At 47.7% G+C, this 20,087-nt stretch overlaps 1 protein-coding gene across 1 annotated transcript; it reads left to right on the top strand.

Moving 5' to 3' along the window:
* Positions 1 to 24: 24 nt before the first annotated feature.
* Positions 25 to 20,022, top strand: SF3A1 (splicing factor 3a subunit 1). Its single transcript, XM_049619820.1, has 16 exons — positions 25 to 190; positions 2,805 to 2,926; positions 7,164 to 7,371; positions 8,499 to 8,756; positions 11,260 to 11,334; positions 12,525 to 12,675; positions 13,031 to 13,224; positions 14,111 to 14,228; positions 14,527 to 14,712; positions 15,353 to 15,474; positions 15,578 to 15,823; positions 16,377 to 16,584; positions 17,096 to 17,250; positions 18,465 to 18,566; positions 18,680 to 18,751; positions 19,536 to 20,022. The coding sequence occupies exons 1-16, from the start codon at positions 128 to 130 to the stop codon at positions 19,635 to 19,637; spliced, it is 2,382 nt and encodes a 793-aa protein (XP_049475777.1). The 5' UTR covers positions 25 to 127; the 3' UTR covers positions 19,638 to 20,022.
* The last annotated feature ends 65 nt before the right edge of the window (positions 20,023 to 20,087 follow it).

Raw genomic sequence — 20,087 nt, 5'->3', positions numbered from 1 at the left:
CCCGGCGACGATTTTTCTCGGCCGCCGCCATCTTGTGAGCTTGTCGTATCGTCCGTGCGGGGAGCTGCTTTGACGCAGCACCGCTCACCTTCAACAAGGCGGACTGGCAGCCCTGAGCGTCGCAGTCATGCCGGCCGGACCCGTGCAGGCGGTGCCCCCGCCGCCGCCGGCGGCCACCGAGCCCAAACAGGTACCACGACCCCCGCACCTTAATCGGCAGCCTAAGCCTCGGCCTGGGCCCTCTCCGGCGCGGGCGCTCTTCACTCGTGTAGAGGAAGAAGCGGCCGCTTACGAGGGCTGGGAGGGACTGCAAGTCCCAGGAGGCAGCGCGCTTCCCGCCCTACGCTGCCTTCGGGTAGCGAAACAAGCGGTCTTTCAAAGTGTGGTTCGCGGACCAGCAGCATCAGCATCACCTGGGAATTCATTAGAAATGCCAGAACTAAATACTAATGCATTTTGGCAAGATCTCAAGGTGATTGGTTAAAGGTTGAGAAACACCGATCCAGCTCACTTGCAGGTTTTCTGTGGTACTGCCTCTCCTCACCCTGCCCTCTGGCTTTTGCCCAGTAATCCCTAATTTCCCAGCCTGTAGGGTACATTTGTGGTAGTTCTCAGTATCTACTCTTTGCGTACCCTTAAGCCAACCACCGTGTGAGGCTCCGACTGAACCAGAATGAATGGAGCACAGCTAGTTTATGAAGTTCACGGTTCTAGTGGGGAGACAGATATAAGTGAATTCTCAACAAATGTTTATTGCTTTAATCACCATAATTGATACCAGCCAGCTCTTAAGTCAACTGAGAGGGAAAGAGGTGTGTAAATCATTGCAGTGTGGTGTGATATGCCCTGTAGGTGAAGCCCACATGAATGCTAAGTAAATTGTTTTTAGAAAGATGAATTGGTTTGTCAGATAGGTGATTGGAAAGGGGAAATAGCATCCTTTATTCATTCAGCAAACCTTTATTGAGTACATACAGGTGTGCTGATTACTGCTTTGGGTTCAGTATACAGCAGAGTACGTGAGAGAAGAGGTCCATACCCTTATAAGTATGTCAGTATCCCTGGTATTTTCCCAGTCATTTGGGGAAAAGTAAACAAGGTAATACCAGATAATTGCAAAAACACCAGGGTAGGCATCAGGTAGTGTCTCAGATCAAGAGTAAATTAAAAAGTGTGATTGAAGCGTAGGGTTGGAAAGGGGTGGCAAAAGATGCATTTGGGGGGATTTGAACTTTTTCTAGTACACAGTGGGGAGAAAGGGAAGAGTTTTAAGCTGGATAATGACGTTTGTGTTTCAGAAATTCAGGTAGGCAGGTTGTGATGAGAAATGCTAGGAGCACAGTTATACAAAAGATGCTGAGGGCCTGGCTTAGATAGTGGCAGGGGGGTGAGACAGACGGGATGGGCAAGCTCAAGTCACAAAATGGCTGGTGGTGCATACTCTGCAGCTAAAGTGATGTGTTGGAATCCTGGTTCTGCTCTTTGGTCCAGTTAAGCGTTACATTCCTCAATTTTGTCATCTGTAAATGGAGTATTCACGTCATAAGGCTCTTATAAGAGTTAATCTATTTAAAGTTTTTAGAAAAGTATATGGAACCCACTACGTGCTTGGTAAATGTTATCATCGAATGTGGAGGCTGAGGAAGGGAGAGGAGGCCCATGTTTCTGGCCTGAATGAGTGCATGGTTGACCATTCATAAGGAAAGTGGTTAGAGATGAAAGTGCCCGGGAGTCAGCTGGATCTAGAGTTCTCTGGCACATAAGAGTGATCTGGGACATGAGTTTGGGCTGGATTGTTCAACCTAGAGGTGGTAGGGGAAGTAGGGGACATGGTTGTGAGTGCCTGAGTACAGTGTGAATACCTTGGAGAATAGAATTTGGGGGAGCCCTAGGGCAGAAGATGAAACAGGAGCTAGGAAGGAAACTTGGATGGAATGGTGAGCAAGAAGGAAAGACAGGTGACAATGGGACCTGGCGGTTGAGGAGTAGAGAGTTTTGTGAAGGCATGGACACTGGTCACATGATCAGATGGCTGCTGTATTTGGCATTTTTTACTTTGGCAAGAGCACTTGAAATGGATGGGAGGTGAGGAGGTAGGAATGGCAAGACAGAGAACTCCGGATATTTACCAGAGGAAGAGGGGGAGAGGACAACAGCAGAAAAGAATGTGAGGGCAGGGGTGCTGCTATTTTTTTGTAAGACGAGAGATGGACCCTTTGTTTACTAAGGAGAAGAAGCTGGTAAAGAAAGAATATTGGAGTTTATGGGACAGTTGATGTTGGGTATTCCAGTGGGGTTTCACAGAACATTTGTGCATTGAGTGGTGGTTAAGACTGGAATAGATGCAGAAGAAAGGGGCATAGGGAGTTGTCAGCAAAGAGTTTCCTGTTTCTTTATTCAGCAAACAATCATTAAATATTCCATGCCAGGCACATCCCTAGGTGCAGACATGGCCTTCCGAATTCTGGGAGATGGTTTCTTAGAATGTGGTCAGATTCTCACCCCCATCCCCCATCTTAATCACCGGGGCACTTGGTAAAAATGTAGATTCCCAGTGTCACTGAGACCACTTGCCTGTGAGGGAGCCAAGGAGGCTGCTTTTTTCACTGGTTTCCCCAGGAGAGTTCCACTCAAGTATAGTGCAGTTAAGATAACCACTTTTCTGGAACAGAGGGTCCTAACTAGAGGAATGTCCACGGAAGAGAGTCTACATTCTCAATAATATCTTAGAGGAGTTTGACAGTGGGGATCCAGTCCCAAATCAGGAACTTTAAGACATCATTTTCCTTTTCTTGTTTTCACAGCCTACAGAAGAAGAAGCTTCTTCAAAGGAGGATTCTACTCCCTCCAAACCAGTGGTGGGAATTATTTATCCTCCTCCAGAGGTCAGGAATATCGTTGACAAGACTGCCAGCTTTGTGGCCAGGTAATGTAGCTGCTTCTGCGTTGTCAGCCTAGGCCTGTTAGCTCATCTGACACCACCAGCTGGCGGTGAGGTAGGCAGTGGGCAAGATTGGTGTCTACAGCACAGCATGGTAGGGGCAGAATGTGAATCACACCCAGTCCCAGAGTCACCAGGAACCTGTGCTTCCAAAATGGGCCTGAGGAAGTGCCTGGAAAGCTGCTTTGTCATGGATAGTATGTGTGTCTGTACTGCTGTATGATAGTATGATAGTCTGAGCTGCTGGCCTGAGGAAGACGAAGAAAGGAGTTAATTGTTCTCATTATGTAAGAACTGTGCTCAGAGCTTCAACTGACCCATCTGTAAAATGGAATAAAATACCACCTCAGAGTTGTTGTAAGGCAGGAGAGGAGGAGTGGGACTGAGCTGCACGTGTCAGCAGTCTTCGTGGATGGCATGGAAGTCAGTCTGAGTTCCTCTCACTCTTCCGCATCTTATATACGCTGCCACTTCCTCAGATGGAATCTTCTTGATGGCCACTTGGCTCCAAAGGTCAACACATCCCCTAGTTTAAAATACTCTTTGGCAGCCAGCAGGCCTCATGCAACCTACAGAGCTCTTGTTTTTCTTCACAGTATATTTTTTTAAAACTAGAATTAGTTGCCACTGTTGAAAAATGTGGAGATTGCACAATAAATCTAGATTTCTGGCTTCTGTGGGCGACCAGACAGCTCATTGCATGGAAGAAGTAGCTGGCCTAGAATAGACTCCTGCCTTCAGTCAGGGCATATACTCCAAAGGGCCATTCCTTGACCCCAAGGCAGCATCCCCATCACAGTACATCATGTAATACAGGACTCCTTCCTTTCCCAACCTCCTAATATAATGAAAGGTAGAAGTTATTCTGCTTGATGTCTTTCACTTGTCAGGCTCCATGCACATTCATATTATTACATTTCAAAGGCTTTGATTAACTTGGGTATTGCGTTAAATCTGTTCTGTGCTTGATTGAACAGTCAGATTTAGGGCAGTAAGTGTTGTGTTTATGATAAATGTTTAGTATCTCATAGCAACGCTCATACTTCTCTCTTCCCCCTGATAATTTAAAAACAGAATAAATAGGGTGTTAGAGGAAGAATCACCACAGTCTCACTACCAGAATAGTTTCTACCAGCTGTTTTCACTTTCCTGTTTCCTTCTGGGCCTTGGCATCCTTTTTTAGATCCTTTAATACTAGTAGATACTTTCACATCCTGCTTTTCCCTTTTGTGTTGTGTTATAAGCCTTTTCCCATGTAGCTCCGTGGTCCCCTGATGCTGCGCCGTCCTTGATACACCATGCTGAGGTGATGTTCCTTCCTGGACTTGGCTGTCTCCTCTATATTTTCCTTCATGGTTGTTTCCAACATTTCAATTTGGCAAATGAAGCTGTGGGGAAATCTGAGCATTTTCTTTCCCTTCTAGATTGTTTCCTTAGAAGAGAATTCTATGTGGCACATAACTGGCTGAAAGAGGGTTTTTAAAGATTTTCTTAAACATTTTGCCAAGTAGCTTTCCAATAATTTTGTGCCAGCCTCTGCTGCCACAGAAGTAAGAGTTTCCAAGTTTTCTTAAAAATAAAAATGTATGCTTCCATATTTCTAGATTTATTTTTGGCTAAGGTGATTGCTTTGTAGGCATTTTTAAAATCTGGACTTGATTTCATGTACATTGCAATGAAGGAACAGACCAGCACCATCCCACTCGGGGATAAAGGAAGCATGCAGGACCCTCTACTTCACTTCTGTTGGGTCACATATATTGATTGATGGAGCATACAGTAAAAATCACTGAGTATGTTTTTCCGAAAGAAGTTTTTTCTCTCTTGGTTTGGTCTTTCCTGAATTTTCCTGTCAAGAAACTGAAGTGGAAATTACCCTTAAAAAGTCCCACCAGCTGGGTTGACTCAGAATCATGTCTTTTTCTGCTGAAATCTATTCCTTGTGTTAGAGAACATAATTCTAAAATTAACATTAAGTTAATTTAAAAGAACAGAATCTCTTGGAACAAACATTCTTGCCTTCTTTTTTTCTTTCAGATTATTCCCAGATGTGGTAAGGTTATGGCTTAGGAGGCAGTGATAGAAGAAGCAACCAGAGCCCCCTTTTCTTAGCAGCCCTTTGTCTGCCCTGGGCATTTGCTGGGTATGATTGTCTAGTTTAGCAATATCTAAGTGTGCACTTACCTTCCTCTTCGTATATGGTTTGCATTATAAGAGAGGGGAAGATGCTTCTTCCCCAAGTAGGACGTTCCAGTTGGACTAATGCACTGTCAAATTGAGACCTCATGGTGTTATTCATGCTACAGGGTGTGGCCAGAGCTTGCAAAGTAGCTAGCCTGGGTGTTTACCACCGCCATGGCAGTTTGTTATGGTTGCTAATCTGGGGCACAGCATTGCCTTTATGTACCCTGTCTCCTGCCCTCTCTTCAACTAATAGGGCCAGGGTGTGAAAGTCTGAAGAAAGGGAGCGACCTGCTACCAGCAGCCCCTAGAACCATCCCTTGATGATTTTGGAGCATCTTCTGAGTGTTGGGCTGTGTCTGGAGTAGTGAGGGAAGCCCCACAGACATCTAATACCCAGATCATCTCTAATGTTTGTGGAACAGCCCTTTCTAAGTTTCATAGGAGTGACAGCCTTTGGATTTCAGGCCACCCTATGATTCAGAAAGACTTTGGCATCTCCTTAGCTGATTTGATCTTCTCAGTTCACCAGGGTAGAGAGAGAAGGTAGTATTAGTTGCATCTTACACATGGGAAATTGAGTCAAAGAGAAGGTTGGGTTCCCAACTTTGGGGGTGGGGAGGGTAGAGGGGCCGGAGATTGAGTTCACTCACCAGTGGCCAGTGATTTAATCAATCATGCCTATGTATTTAAGTCTCCATAAAAAACCCTAACTGATGGGATTCAGAGAGCTTCCATGTCGGTAAGTAAGAACACATCTGAGGGGGTGCTGGCAGGGTGGTGCACCCCACACTCTACAGGGACAGAATCTCCTGTGCTCAGGATGCTACCAGACCTATCCCTGTGTGTCTTTTTATCTGGCTGTTCATTTTTACCCTTTAAAATATCTTTTTTTTTTTTAATAAACTGGTAATCTAGGAAATTAAAAAAAAAAAGAGCAGGGAGGGTTGATAACTTGAAGAATCGTTAGTGAACCCAAAATATGAATATTGTCCATATCTTATGTCTTTAGGGTTAACATGCTTTCTGACTGACACAGATGGTGTATATGTCTCACACCTTGAAGTATTGCCATTGGGCTCTCTAAAAATAAGGGTTTCCTAAATTTCACGACAGGGATTTTTTTTTTTTTTTTATCCTGAAGTTTTAAAGGAATGCAAACTGGGGACCTGGGGTTTATGTGGAAAACTGTCTCAGCTACCGAGAGAGGTAGAGACCTCCCTTCTATTCTTACCGCTCCCCTTGTTATCTGAATGTGCCTTACACAGCAGCACAGATCACGTCCTTGGGGAGCAGTTTTTCCAATGTGGGCCTCACTTAGTAGTAAATGGGGTGATTTGGTAGTACTTGGACAAGGTACTAGTTTGGACAAGGTAGTACTTGGACAAAGCATTACATCAAATGGTCTATGTTTTGATGTTTTTTTCAATCCTTGTGGTTACCCAAAGGACAAAGTGTTAGTTTGGTGCTAGTGTATTTTTAACAGTACTCCAGCCCTCTTTCTTTCTTTCTTTCTTTTTTTTTTTTTTTTTTTTTTGTTCTGTCTCTTTTTAACTAAGATCTGGCCTCAGTCTCAGGAAACCTTGAACTAGACTATTAAAGTCTAGTCTAGTTTAGTCTATCATTACGATACTACTTTGTTTTCATTATGTTTAATTTTATGCTTCTTTTTGTTAGTAAAGCCATACTGATTTTTACTTGAAGTAGTAGTATATGCTTTCCTTTTTAAGTAATTCTTAAAATGAATAAACTTCATTAAAAGAACACAGTAGCTTAGATAATTTTGGGAATGGCAAGACTAGCAGAAGGGCTGCAGGAATGACAGAGGTCTGGGACACCCTGTGGTAGAGGCATTCTGGCCCAGGCTTGAAGGAGGTAGACAACTGTGGCTGGTGACACCAAGAGTTTCAGGAGGACCTCTACAGTGCTTAGGGATGGGCTAGTTTGATGAGTGGTGACAAGAAGGGGGCTTGAATGGGTAATGTTCTGAGTCTAGGCAACTGTAAGGGTTGTAGTGTTAATTATCTTTCCTTCCTTGTAGAAATGGACCTGAATTTGAAGCTAGGATACGACAGAATGAGATCAACAATCCCAAGTTTAACTTCTTGAACCCCAATGACCCTTACCATGCCTACTACCGCCACAAGGTCAGCGAGTTCAAGGAGGGGAAGGCTCAGGAGCCCTCGGCTGCCATCCCCAAGGTCATGCAGCAGCAACAGCAGGCCACCCAGCAGCAGCTGCCCCAGAAGGTTGGAGCTCACCCCTCCCTTCATATCCCCAGGGCTAAGAGGGAAGCCTGGACAGAGAGGGGAGGATAATGAACTCTGCTCTCCAAACCTCTCTACCAGCCAGGGAGAGACATGAAGTTTTTATCTACTGAGGCTCAGATAGCAAAGTACTGCTGACAGTTGGCATTTTCTGAGCACTGCTTGTCCAGCTCTTTGCTCAGTGCTTTAGGAGTCTCCTTGTCACCTCACAGCAGCTGCTTAAGGAAGACAGCAAAGTGACCATTTTACAGCTGAGGAACCTAAGGCTTGGGGAAATACAGTTTACCCAGGCCACAGTCAGGAGTCCAGAGTTCAAACTCTTGGCCCCTGCTCTTTGCCTTGACCGTGGAGTGAGGACAGTGGCTTGTGATCCCCTTCTTGAGCCATCCCTCCCTTCCATCTCACCTTCCCAGGGCCCCTCCATCTGGCCTGCCCTAATACCCTAATCCTCGCTAGGTCCACAAATAGGGACGATTAAGGGTTGTCGGTGTGGACAAGAAGGGCTGGCACAATTTGCCTCCTGTATAGACCTAGACTGGTCCTTTCTCTTTGCTATTTTCCTGAACCATGGTGGCAAAGGCTACCTCTTGTTTTACAGTGGGAAATAAAGGTTCAAGTAGATTCTGTTACCTTGCATTACAATTTACTACTCCTAGGGCCTCAGGCTACCTGAGTTTCCTCATCTGTAAAAAGGATTCACAGTACCTGCTCTGTCCACCTCGTGGTTTGTGTGGAGGCCAGATGAGGTAACAACCGTGGAGTCCTCTCCAGTGGGTCCTCTGCACACATGTAGGGCTTCCTGTGGCCTCCATATCCCTCGGATGGGATTTAATATGGCATGTTCCTGTAGAATCTTCTGCCACCAAGTTTTGGCCCTCAATTTCAGGGCAACAGCAGAAATACAGAGGGGCATGGTTCTTGCTCAAAGCCATGCAGGGAGTTGAGGCCACAGTTGGCCAACTAATTGGTGCTCTTGTGAGTTAGTATTCTCTCACACCATGGGCCAGTGATGTGCACATGGTTAACAGAAGCGTAGAGGTCCATGCCATCCTACCAGAGGTGTCTTCCCACCCACCTCGAGCCTCACATTCCCTCTATCTGCATCGTAGGTCCAAGCCCAGGTAATCCAAGAGACCATCGTGCCCAAAGAGCCCCCTCCTGAGTTTGAGTTCATCGCAGACCCCCCCTCCATCTCAGCCTTCGACCTGGATGTGGTGAAGCTGACGGCTCAGTTTGTGGCCAGGAATGGCCGCCAGTTTCTGACCCAGCTGATGCAGAAAGAACAGCGCAACTACCAGTTTGACTTCCTCCGCCCTCAGCACAGCCTTTTCAACTACTTCACGAAGCTGGTGGAGCAGTACACCAAGGTGCCTGGGCAGGGCAGGGGCCGGGGTGCTGGGCCTAGGGAAGGAAGGCATCTTGCAGAAGCACTGAATCTATTCATGTCTACAAGGACAGTACTCCACTGTGGGTCCCTGGGCAGATGTAAAAATTCCAGTTCAGTGTAAAGTCTTGATTTCTATTGAGTTTTTCTTTTTAAATGTAACAGATTGCTGGTTTTAAAGAGAAGTGAAACGTGTGATTGATAACTGTCATTAGGTTAGTGCCTACTATGTGACAAGGCCAAGTGGTACTAGCTGCTCTTAAGTACATTTAAATCTTCAGTTGCCTTGCACAGTACCTGAGAAGAAGCAAGCCGTTAATAATTGCCTCCTTTTTGCCCAGTTTAATCTTCACAAGAACCTAGGATGTGTTCCCCTCTCCCCTTTTTCAGAAGTAGAAACAGGCTCAGAGAGTTGAAGTCACTTACTCATGGTCTCAGCTAGTAAGTGGCTGCACTGACTCTTAACACCTATGTTGTTTTTCACTCTAAAAAGTACCTTGAATTAGAATATAGTTTAGGTATTGAGAAACAATTCATCGTAAGCATAGCCAGTATTGATGGGATACTTGTATATGTAGCATGTTTTCATTTAATTCCTAATAAACTCTAAGGTAGCCACTGGTCTCCTTATTTTATAGAAGAGGAAATGGGCACAGCAAAGTTAATTTGGATAGAGTTACACAGCCAGGGCTTGCTGAGCTGGGACATGACCTCTGGCATTTTTGCTCCAGACCCTAAGACCTGGATCTTAATTATCCTGCTAAAAATATCTTAATTATTATACTACATTGTTGTAATCAAGAATCTGGACAAGTCAGTATTGGTATTGAAAAATAATTGGATCTGGGGTCCCTGGGCAGCTCAGTCGGTTAAATGTGTGACTTCAGCTCAGGTTATGATCTCACATAAGAGTTGTGAGTTTGAGCCCACATCAGGCTCTACACTGTGGAGCCTGCTTGGGATTCCCTTCCCCATTTTCTCTCTCTCTTTCTTTCTTTCTCTCTCTCTCTCTCTCTCTCAAAATAAATTAAAAAAAAGATCATTAATTTATTGCAAAGAACACTGATAACAGATTTGCCAGTGGCTTGTTTTTCTTGTTATACGTGTAGTGGAGGTTGTCTTCCTGATTAGTGGCATGAATTTGTACATCTTTTCTTGTTATTTAGAAACAGTACATTAAAGATCTGACTTAAAAGGACTCATAATGATTTCCTCTAATTTTGATCTGAGTATGTAACTAGAAAGAATTACAAAGATGTATGTGTTTAGAAAATGATCAAATCCAAAAATGGTAGAGTAGCTAAAATAACAATCATTTGAAGGCCAAAGGGTTAGTGTAATTACACAGTATCGATTTTAAGTGAGCCCTGTGTTAATTTTCCCTAGTGGACTACTTCCAGGGTTAAAGGTCCCCAGATACCTTTTTACTCTGTTACTTTCCTGTTTCTTCTCCCTCAGAACTTGGTATAGACATTTAGTACTCTAACCTGAGGGCACTGGTGTCTGTCTTTAGCCATGGGAGATTCCAGGAGCAGATTTATTCCTGGGATAGAAGTATAGAGAGGATGGGGGCGGGGGAGGGGTGGGCTGAGCCAGTTTACCAGTAACAATAAATACTATTTGTGGGGGGAGAGGGGTGCCCGGGTGGCTCAGGTGGTTAAGCATCCGACTTCGGCTCAGGTCGTGATCTTGCGGTTTGTGAATTCAAGCCCTGCATTGGGCTTCTTGCTGACGACTTGGAGCCTGCTTCAGATTCTGTGTCTCCCTCTTTCTCTGCCCCTCCCCTGCTCACGTTCTCTGTCTCCCTTTCAAAAATAAATATTTTTAAAAAATTAAAAAAAAAAAAAAATATTGGGGCAGGTAGAATGACTGGCTGTTTTGAACAAAGCCATCATTTGTTGTCAAACATATGTTCATTGTCAGAATTCATTTCAAATGCTGAAATTAACAATAGTGAACAGAAAACAGAGAAATTTCTGTCTATGGAGTTTCTGGTCTAGTGAGGGGGCAACAGGCAAGTGCAATGTCAGTGGATGTTAGCTGGTAATAAATCCTGTGGAGAAATAGAAAGCGGGGGACAGAGATCTAGGAGATAGGGCCTGTGGGTGGCAGTCTTGGGTAGGGTCATCAGGGGAGCATGTGCAAAAAGGTAGGAACATTTCTGTGCCCTGAGAGCAGCCAGCACATGCTGACTGTACACTGGGTGATATAGGCAGTGCATTTGTGTATTTTCCTGCTGATTCTTGCAGCAACCTTTTAATGTTGACTGTGCTGACTTTAAGTGTTGGTGTCACCATTTGTAGAAGGAAGCCAAGTTACAGAGGTTAAGTAACTTGCCCAAAGTTGTTGCATAGCCAAGCGGAGCTGGGATTGGGACCTGGAACCCTATGCTCTCACTTTTCTTATGCCTTTCCACAGGCTCCAGAAGGCAACCTCTTTGTCCTGTGTTGTGCACTGACAGTTGCTTTAACTCTTTTGTGTTTCAGATCTTGATTCCACCTAAAGGGTTATTTACAAAGCTCAAGAAAGAGGCTGAGAATCCCCGAGAAGTTTTGGACCAGGTAAACTGAATTATAACCAGTTACTGATGGTGCAAGTTACTTTGGGTTGTTTCATGTTTGGAAATAGGCTCTGAGGTGGTACCTTGCTGCGTTCCAGGCACAGGAGTGGTGAGAAGAAAGGCCTTGTGGCCACAAAAAGCCAAAGAAACCTAGATTGTCTGCTTGCTAACTTTCTGTTTTTCTCTCAGCTTTACTGGATCTTCCTCTTCTTTGCCCTCACTAGAAGCCAACTCCTGAGCAGGTTTTCTGGTGACAGATGCCTTTTGAGGCCCCAAGTTCTCAAGAGTCAAGGAGAGAAGGCATATTGGTGCTGCCTGTTTTGGGTAGCTGCATGAAGGTTTTGTTCTCAGACTCTCAGATTGCTGCTGCTTTTGTGGGTACTTGGTTGTCACACAGACTTCCTGGGACGGAGTTTGATGTTCTGTGAGCACAGAGCCTCTTGCCAAATCAAGCAGAAAACTCTGAGGTTATAACAAATGGCTGCCCTTGGGGCCCAGACACAAGGTTTCTGTGACATTTAGATTTTTTTTTTTTTTTTTTTACATTTTATTTTTTTTTTTTTTTTTTTTTAATTTTTTTTTTTTTCAACGTTTTTTATTTATTTTTGGGACAGAGAGAGACAGAGCATGAACGGGGGAGGGGCAGAGAGAGATGGAGACACAGAATCGGAAACAGGCTCCAGGCTCCGAGCCATCAGCCCAGAGCCTGACGCGGGGCTCGAACTCACGGACCGTGAGATCGTGACCCGGCTGAAGTCGGACGCTTAACCGACTGCGCCACCCAGGCGCCCCATATTTTATTTATTTTTGAGAGAGAGACAAAGCACAAGTCGGGGAGAGGCAGAGAGAGAGAGGGAGACACAGAATCCGAAGCAGGCTCCAGGCTCTGAGCTGTCCGCACAGAGCCTGACATGGGGCTCGACCTCACAAACTGTGAGATCATGACCTGAGCCGAAGTCGGACGCTTAACCGACTGAGCCACCCAGGTGCCCCGACATTTAGAATTTTTATTCTGTCCAAGCTTTGGGCCTGACTGAGACCAGATGCACATACCAGGAATTTCCTCTTGTAGGCAGAACAGTCTCCTCTTCCAAGGGAGATGCTGGCTTTGGTAAAGGTATTGAAGGTGGCTGCTCCATCAGGAGCTGACCCTGATTCAGCATAGCATCATGCTGTTTTCTGTTTCTTCAGGTGTGTTACCGGGTGGAGTGGGCCAAGTTCCAGGAGCGAGAGAGGAAGAAGGAAGAAGAGGAAAAGGAGAAGGAGCGGGTGGCGTATGCACAGATCGACTGGCATGATTTTGTTGTGGTAGAAACAGTAGACTTCCAACCCAATGAGCAAGGTAGGTCTGTGAGGAAGGGAGGTGTGTGACTCCAGATGGGGAGCCAGGAGCTTAGAACCATCCTGGGATATTTCAGATACACACCTCTTCCCAGGGAGCAGCACAGTGCCCCTGAGGGTTTTATCAGTATGTTTCATCTCTGTTCTCAGAAGACTTTAGATTTACCACATTGCCCCCACTTAAACCCAATTGAGCAAACTTAGTGCCAGACCTTGGGTGGGTGTCTGGAGCTGGAAGAGAAGTCAGACAGCCTTGGCCCTTGGAGAGCTCACAGTGCAGGAAGGGCAGACGGATGGGCCTTTGATAAGGAGCGTCTGTGGAGGTCTCCCTTTGACTCTGGATTGCTTTCTGCCAGGAAACTTCCCTCCCCCTACCACCCCGGAGGAGCTGGGGGCCCGAATCCTTATTCAGGAGCGCTATGAGAAGTTTGGGGAAAGTGAAGAGGTTGAGATGGAGGTCGAGTCTGATGAGGAGGATGAGAAACAAGAAAAAACAGAGGAGCCTCCTTCCCAGTTGGACCAGGACACCCAAGTGCAAGACATGGATGAGGTGTGCTTCTGGGAGGGCCTGTGGGGCTGGCCTTTCCTTCTGGAGCTTAAGGAGATGGGGGTGCTCTCCACCAGAGTCAGAGATCCACCTCCCTTGTGAACCTTGGAAGGAGGCACAGGTCCTGAATAAGGCATCCTGGTTGAGCAGCTCCCCAAACTCAGGCAGCATAGAACCTCTTTCCAGCTCAGGCAACAAAGATTCATTCACAGGCAAGGATCTGAAAGCTGTGCTGGCTCTGTTCTGTGACCTTCCCCCTTTGCCCAGAGGCCCTGCTCCCCACTGCTCCTGTGCCAGCTCTCAGTTAAGGAACGCTTTGCACCACATGCTTTGATACATTTGAGCTTGGGCCCAAATGATCAGCAGTTCCCAGACCTTTTCTAAGTGTAGCCTGTTGCTTCCCTTCGACCGCCTCTACCCCCTCCGAGGCAGGCCCTCTGAGCAGGCATAGAGCCTCTAGAGCCAAGCTGCCTCCTCCCCTTGGAAAGAATTTGTGTGTGAGAAGAAAGGCTCCTGTGTCTGTGGGAATTGACTTTTTCTCTCCCTCCCAGCATTGCTCCATGAGCAGCTACCATTGAGTGCCAGCTTGCCCCCCGCACCCCTCCCCAGCATGTTTAAGTGCCCTTGGCCTCCTGGGACTGCCTGGTGCCAGCTGCTGGAAATGCCTGGGCGGAGTGTTAGCACCACAGCCCCCAGCACTCTCATTCATGTTGTGAGGAAGCAGCTTGGCTGGCTGCCGGCTGGCCTCGGCTGCCCCCAGAGGCTTAGCACATGGACGCTGGCTGGCAGGGACCTAGGTTCCTTGCCACTCTGAGAGCCGCCAGGGCTCAGCTGCAGGGGGATGGCCTGTCGGCCCTTCTCTAAGTCCTGCCATTGCTTTGCTTTTCAGGGTTCAGATGATGAAGAAGAAGGGCAGAAAGTGCCCCCACCCCCAGAGACACCCATGCCGCCTCCTCTGCCCCCGACTCCAGACCAAGTCATTGTTCGGAAGGATTATGACCCTAAAGGTAGGGCCTGCCTGCTTTCCTGCCTTCACATATTCCTCAGACCTTCTGTTTCTAAGAGGGCTCGAGGTTGCTGGTCGCGAAGGCATTGATAGTCTTTCCTTTGCAGGCCTGGTGATAGGGAACAGAGCTTAGTCCTCTTTGGTGCCCAGGTGCCTTGCACAGTGCTAGGTACAGCATGGCACTAAATGGATGGGTCTTGGATGAGTAACACGTGAATAAAACAATAATTTCTTAACGTCTGTTGCTTCCCAGTATTCTCATTCAAGCATCTCTGTTTTTTGGGTTTTTTTTTTTTTAGCTTCCAAGCCCCTGCCTCCAGCCCCTGCACCAGATGAATATCTCGTGTCTCCCATCACGGGGGAGAAGATCCCTGCCAGCAAAATGCAGGAACACATGCGCATCGGGCTTCTCGATCCCCGCTGGCTGGAGCAGCGAGACCGTTCCATCCGTGAGAAGCAGAGCGATGATGAGGTGTATGCACCAGGTGAGGTGGGGGTTCTCCCACCCAGTCCACACCCCTTCTCTGACTCAGCCCTGACTCCCTTTGACCCATGGGCACGTCTAGACTTTAAAGAAACGAAAAGCAAGAATTGAGGTCAACAAAAACTTTGGAGGATAGGTATAGTCTGTGATGCTACAGAAGAACTGCCCGTTTTCCAGAAGGACTCTTCGTAAGACTCCTCCAGAGGCAGACACCTGACATGGATGACATCCCAGACATCCCAGAGTTGGAAGGGTGCTCGTCTTGGAGTTGTCTTAGAATGAGGGCTCTGGTGGCTGGAGCACCTTGAGCAATTTGAAATGAGACACAATAGGGAGAAAACTGTCCCGGAAGCAGGAGACTAAGCTTTTAGTCCTGACTGCTACTTGTCGCTTTTGTGACCCTGTCCTCCCAGTTGCTTTTCGTAAGTTAAGCAATTGGATAGCCTCTAGTGTACGGGCTTTTTGCTGGTTGGGCAGCCTTCCCCAGGCTTAGAGGATAGGCCTGCTGTGTTGGGACCCAGATTCAGGCCTGCTCCATGGGACCAGCCTCTACCCTGCACGATGAGAGTTGCTGGTATGTTGGAAGGACACCTGGTTTTAGTTTCCTTTCTGCTCCCTGCGTCCATTTTGTGACTATCCAGGTCTGGATATCGAAAGCAGCTTGAAACAGTTGGCTGAGCGGCGTACTGACATCTTCGGTGTAGAGGAAACAGCCATTGGTAAGAAGATTGGTGAGGAGGAGATCCAGAAGCCAGAGGAAAAGGTGACATTCTTATGGATCCTAGTACTTTCCCCACCCTCACACTCCTATACTTGGGCTCAGTTTCAGAAGCCCTGACAAGCTGCGGCTTTGCTTTCCTTTGTAGGTGACCTGGGACGGTCACTCAGGCAGCATGGCGCGGACCCAGCAGGCTGCCCAGGCCAATATCACCCTTCAGGAGCAGATTGAGGCCATCCACAAGGCCAAGGGCCTAGTGCCAGAGGATGATACCAAGGAGAAGATTGGTCCCAGCAAACCCAATGAACTTCCTCAGCAGCCACCACCTCCGTCTTCAGCCACCAATATTCCTAGCTCTGCCCCTCCCATTACCTCTGTGCCTCGGCCACCCGCAGTAAGCCAGTAGCCACTTTGGGATTAATCTTTTAACGTTTGCTTTTTGGGGTTGGACACTATTGGCTGAGAAGGACAGCTTCCTTGCAGTGGGGCTCAAGGGCTGCTTGGGTTAAGTTGAGAGACAAAGAACTCTTTAATAGTAAGTGGGAACCTCTAGTCTGTGTGGGAGGATTGGAACAGGAAGGGAAGCAGGAGGCAAAAGTGAGAAGCAGGCTTGGGGCAGAGAAGGGCTGCAGGGCTTAACAGGTCTTCGAGGACTGTTGGCCTGTCTCCAGGAAGCTAAGTTGAGGTCATCCTCTTTAGTGGCTTTTTCAGTGTCTGCCACAAGCAGCTGGTTGAGTCTCAGGAGGAAAGAATGTCACCCTGGGCCTCTCTTGGCGTAGTTCCTGTCAGAGTTTAGTCATGGGCTGCAGTTTGTCAGTCCCAGGGGATTGAGTCGGAGCTTTCCAGTCCCCATCCTCAAAGGTTGCTGGTGGCTAATCACCAGCCATATGTGCCGTTGAGGTCCACCTTTGGTTTTCTGTGATCTGTGTGTCCCTTCTTCCCCACAGATGCCACCTCCTGTTCGTACCACGGTTGTGTCTGCAGTACCTGTCATGCCCCGCCCCCCGATGGCATCAGTGGTCCGACTACCCCCAGGCTCAGTGATTGCCCCCATGCCGCCAATCATCCATGCACCCAGGATCAATGTGGTGCCCATGCCTCCCTCAGCCCCTCCTATCATGGCACCCCGCCCACCCCCCATGATTGTGCCAACAGGTCAGTGTCTCTCATGTCGCTTTCCAAGCCATTGGGTCAGGACTATGGACCAAGCACATCAGCAGTGGCTGATGGTAGTGCCCAGCTTTTCCCGTTGGGCGTCCAGCTCAGAGAAGAGCCTTGGTTTCCCCATGTGAACAATCCCTGAGCTAGGAGCTGGGGAACTGGTGGTCCTAGGGGAGATAGGCTGATGTGGCAGAGCTGGGGTCTGTGCACCTAGAGTGGTCAGGCCCCAGACAGGTGCAGAGGCCTAGTGAGACTTGCTGTCAGCTGGCACCTACTCCATTCATCAGTCCTGCCCCTCTTCTAGGCTTCTGTTGCCCAGTGTGGGCAGTCTCTTAGGTCTCCCTGCCAGGGAACTTACTGGCTCTCAGACTGAGCCAGGAGTGACTCTTCACACCCCTGACTGTGAGAAGTGGGACACCTTTGCAGTCTTTCCTCATTTATCACCATCCCTGAGTCCCAGGGCCCTTCCTCCCACTCATGCGGCTGCTTATTCCTGTCTTGGCAGCATTTGTGCCTGCTCCTCCTGTGGCACCTGTCCCAGCTCCAGCCCCCATGCCCCCTGTCCACCCCCCACCTCCCATGGAGGATGAGCCTGCCTCCAAGAAACTGAAGACAGAGGACAGCCTTGTGCCTGAGGAGGAATTCCTACGCAGAAATAAGGTATGTGATACCAGAGTGCCACCTGTGGCCTGGAGTGACTAGTGGGGGGACCCAGTCTTGCCCCAGTTACACACTCCCTTGGCGCACCCTCTTCTCCCACTGTTTTGGCTTCTGGTGCCTGGGTCAGTTATTGGAAGCCTGTAAGGGCTTCTGGGTACACAGTAGATGCATAGTCAACAGTTGAAGGACCGGACCAAATAGTCCCTCTGTTGTGAACTATCATGGAGACCAGTAGGAAAACTAGCTGGTAGGCAGCAGGACTTGAGTGTGAAGGGACCTTGAATACTGGAAGAAATCCCGGGTGTAGTTCTTAATTTCTTCGCGACCTTCTTCTGTGGCTCCAGTCCTTTGAAGTTCTCCCTGTTGTGGGGATCCTGTTGGGGTGCTAGAAATAAGGAGAACTTTGACACTTCCAGTGCCTAAGGAAGCTGTCCACCTCTAGTGAGGAGGCAGAAACAGTCTTAGCCGCACTCCCCCAGTGCATTTGACCAGATTTTTTTTTTTTCTTTCTGATAGCAGTTCCCATTTTCTGAGTACCAGCTGAAGTGCCAAGAGCTACACGTTTTATGGGCACTTGTTTCTTCAGTGCTTACAACAGTACCATGCAGTCATTGTGATCACTTGTTTTATAAACTTGGCGTTGAGGCTCAGAGAGACCTAGTTAGCAGGGAAACTGAGTTGGGAGCCTAGGTCTCGGACCTGGCAGTTTATATTCTCTCTGTGGTGCTTCTGGGGTTTGCAGGGCATTTTCTTACTACTTTTTCGGTTCCAGACTCGCCAAAAGGCAGGGTAGAGATCGTTTTAAAGATTTCTTTGCTCTGTAAAGGTAAGGCAAGGAAAGATATTTCCTGCTCTGTAAAATGAGACTTGGATTAGTTGATCTCTAAAGATCTTATGATTTGAGAGTCAAGAATTTCATGGGGTTGGTCTGGGCCAACTTCTTAGGGAGTTGACAAAGAGGAAGAATATGACTTACTAGGAAGGAAGGAAAAGCAGAGCATGCTGGGGGGAACCAGAGACCTTTAATCCCAGATCTTGAAAATGGGGGGGCATGAGTTGTGACATCATACTAATGGCCTTAATAGTGAATTGGAGCAGAGTCCAGGAGTTCACATGGACAGGAGACATTGTTCAGACTGGCCCAGGAATAGGAGAGCATAGTTGCTGATGGGCTCAGGTTTCCCTGGCCATAATGGCCATGTCCTATTTTGCAGGGTCCAGTGTCCATCAAAGTCCAAGTGCCCAACATGCAGGATAAGACTGAATGGAAACTGAATGGACAAGTTCTGGTCTTCACCCTCCCGCTGACAGATCAGGTATGAGTTGGTGTTGCTAACTGGCATCAGGTGCACTGGATCCCAGGATTCAGGGGGCAGCTTTCTTTAGCTGACCTTAGCAAAGAGGTGAATGACCTCTCTCTGTCCCACAGGTCTCTGTCATCAAGGTGAAGATTCACGAAGCCACGGGTATGCCCGCAGGGAAACAGAAGCTGCAGTATGAGGTGGGTCACATATCAGTGCTCCTGCCCCTTGGGTTCAACAGCTCTGCCATTGCAGAAGCTTAATGACCTGTGGAATCTAAAGGAGTGGGGAGACATGTGGGGTGGCCATGTGAGTCTATCCTAGAAGTGATGATGCTGGCTAGGAGTGCCAGGGCAGGTTAGCCTGACAGAATGAAACTCTGCTGGGGTCACAGTATAGTCTTGTGTGAGGCCCAAAAAACTTTTTGCCTTAATGACTAGGGTGGACATTTGGTCGGTTTCTGGCCCAGAGGTAGAGGTACGAACGGGAGGTAGAGCCATCCCAGCCAGTGTGGTCTGGGGTAGCCTGGCTTTGTGCAGGGACACAGAGGTCATAGTCCACCTCAACCTGGTGTCCGCCTGGCATGCTTCATTCTCCGTCTCAGTACTTTGACAAATCCCTACTCTGAGCCTCAGTTTCCTGCTCTGTCAAATGAGACTTGGACTAGTTGATCTCTAAAGATCTTCTGATTTGAGAGTCAGAATTTCATGGGGGTTGGTCTGGGCCAACTTCTTGAGGAGTTGACAAAGAGGAAGAGTGTGACTTACTAGGAAAGAGGGAAAAGCAGAGCATTCTGGGAGGGAACCAGAGACCTTCAGTCCCACCCTTTCACCCTCCCACCCCCCCACCCCCCCGCCATTGTCCTACCTTCTTTCAGGCCCCTGTATTCTCTGAGTTCAGAGTGAATGGATGTTGGGAGTTGTGAGGCTATATACTGTTCAAGGCCAGATTGCCCTGTGCTAAAGCACACCATCTGTTTTCCAGGGCATTTTCATCAAGGATTCCAACTCGCTGGCTTACTACAACATGGCCAATGGCGCTGTCATCCACCTGGCCCTCAAGGAGAGAGGCGGGAGGAAGAAGTAGAGGGAAATCTGCTGTCAGATCTCAGCCACTGCCGTTTTTGCCTCTACTATCCCCTACTGCCCCACCCTCTGCCCCAGACCCAGGAGACCCTGCCTTGCACATTTCTTTCTTTCTTTCTTACTAAGTTTGGAAATTCAAATGGTCCTGAGCTTTCTAAGCCACTCTCCTTCCCAGTGGTCTCTGGAATCCCTTTGTGTTTGAGTCTTGATTTGAGGGGATTCATTTCTTTAGGTAGCATATTAGGAGATATGAACCCAGAGATGTCCTGTGGGATAGTATCATAGTGCCAGGTGGCACTTGGCTGATAGAATATGGTTCTCATTATTAATCATTTTGTATTTTGCCATGGGTTGTCTAATAAACCTCTTGTGTCCTTCTTGTGAAATCAGTGTCCTGAGACTTGGCTCCTCTTCTGCTCTGAGGAGTGCTGGACTTTTAACTAAATTCTTG

Source organism: Panthera uncia, assembly GCF_023721935.1.
Source record: "Panthera uncia isolate 11264 chromosome D3 unlocalized genomic scaffold, Puncia_PCG_1.0 HiC_scaffold_8, whole genome shotgun sequence".
Taxonomy (NCBI): domain Eukaryota; kingdom Metazoa; phylum Chordata; class Mammalia; order Carnivora; family Felidae; genus Panthera; species Panthera uncia.
The sequence above is the reverse complement of the archived record's forward strand: the minus strand, read 5'-3'. Positions and strand labels throughout refer to the sequence as shown.

Coding starts and splice junctions, on each gene's coding strand:
- SF3A1 (XM_049619820.1), top strand. CDS start 128: ATGCCGGCCGGACCCGTGCAGGCGGTGCCCCCGCCGCCGCCGGCGGCC. Junction 8,757..11,259: donor TGGTGGAGCAGTACACCAAG/GTGCCTGGGCAG, acceptor TTTGTGTTTCAG/ATCTTGATTCCACCTAAAGG. Junction 14,229..14,526: donor GAAGGATTATGACCCTAAAG/GTAGGGCCTGCC, acceptor TTTTTTTTTTAG/CTTCCAAGCCCCTGCCTCCA.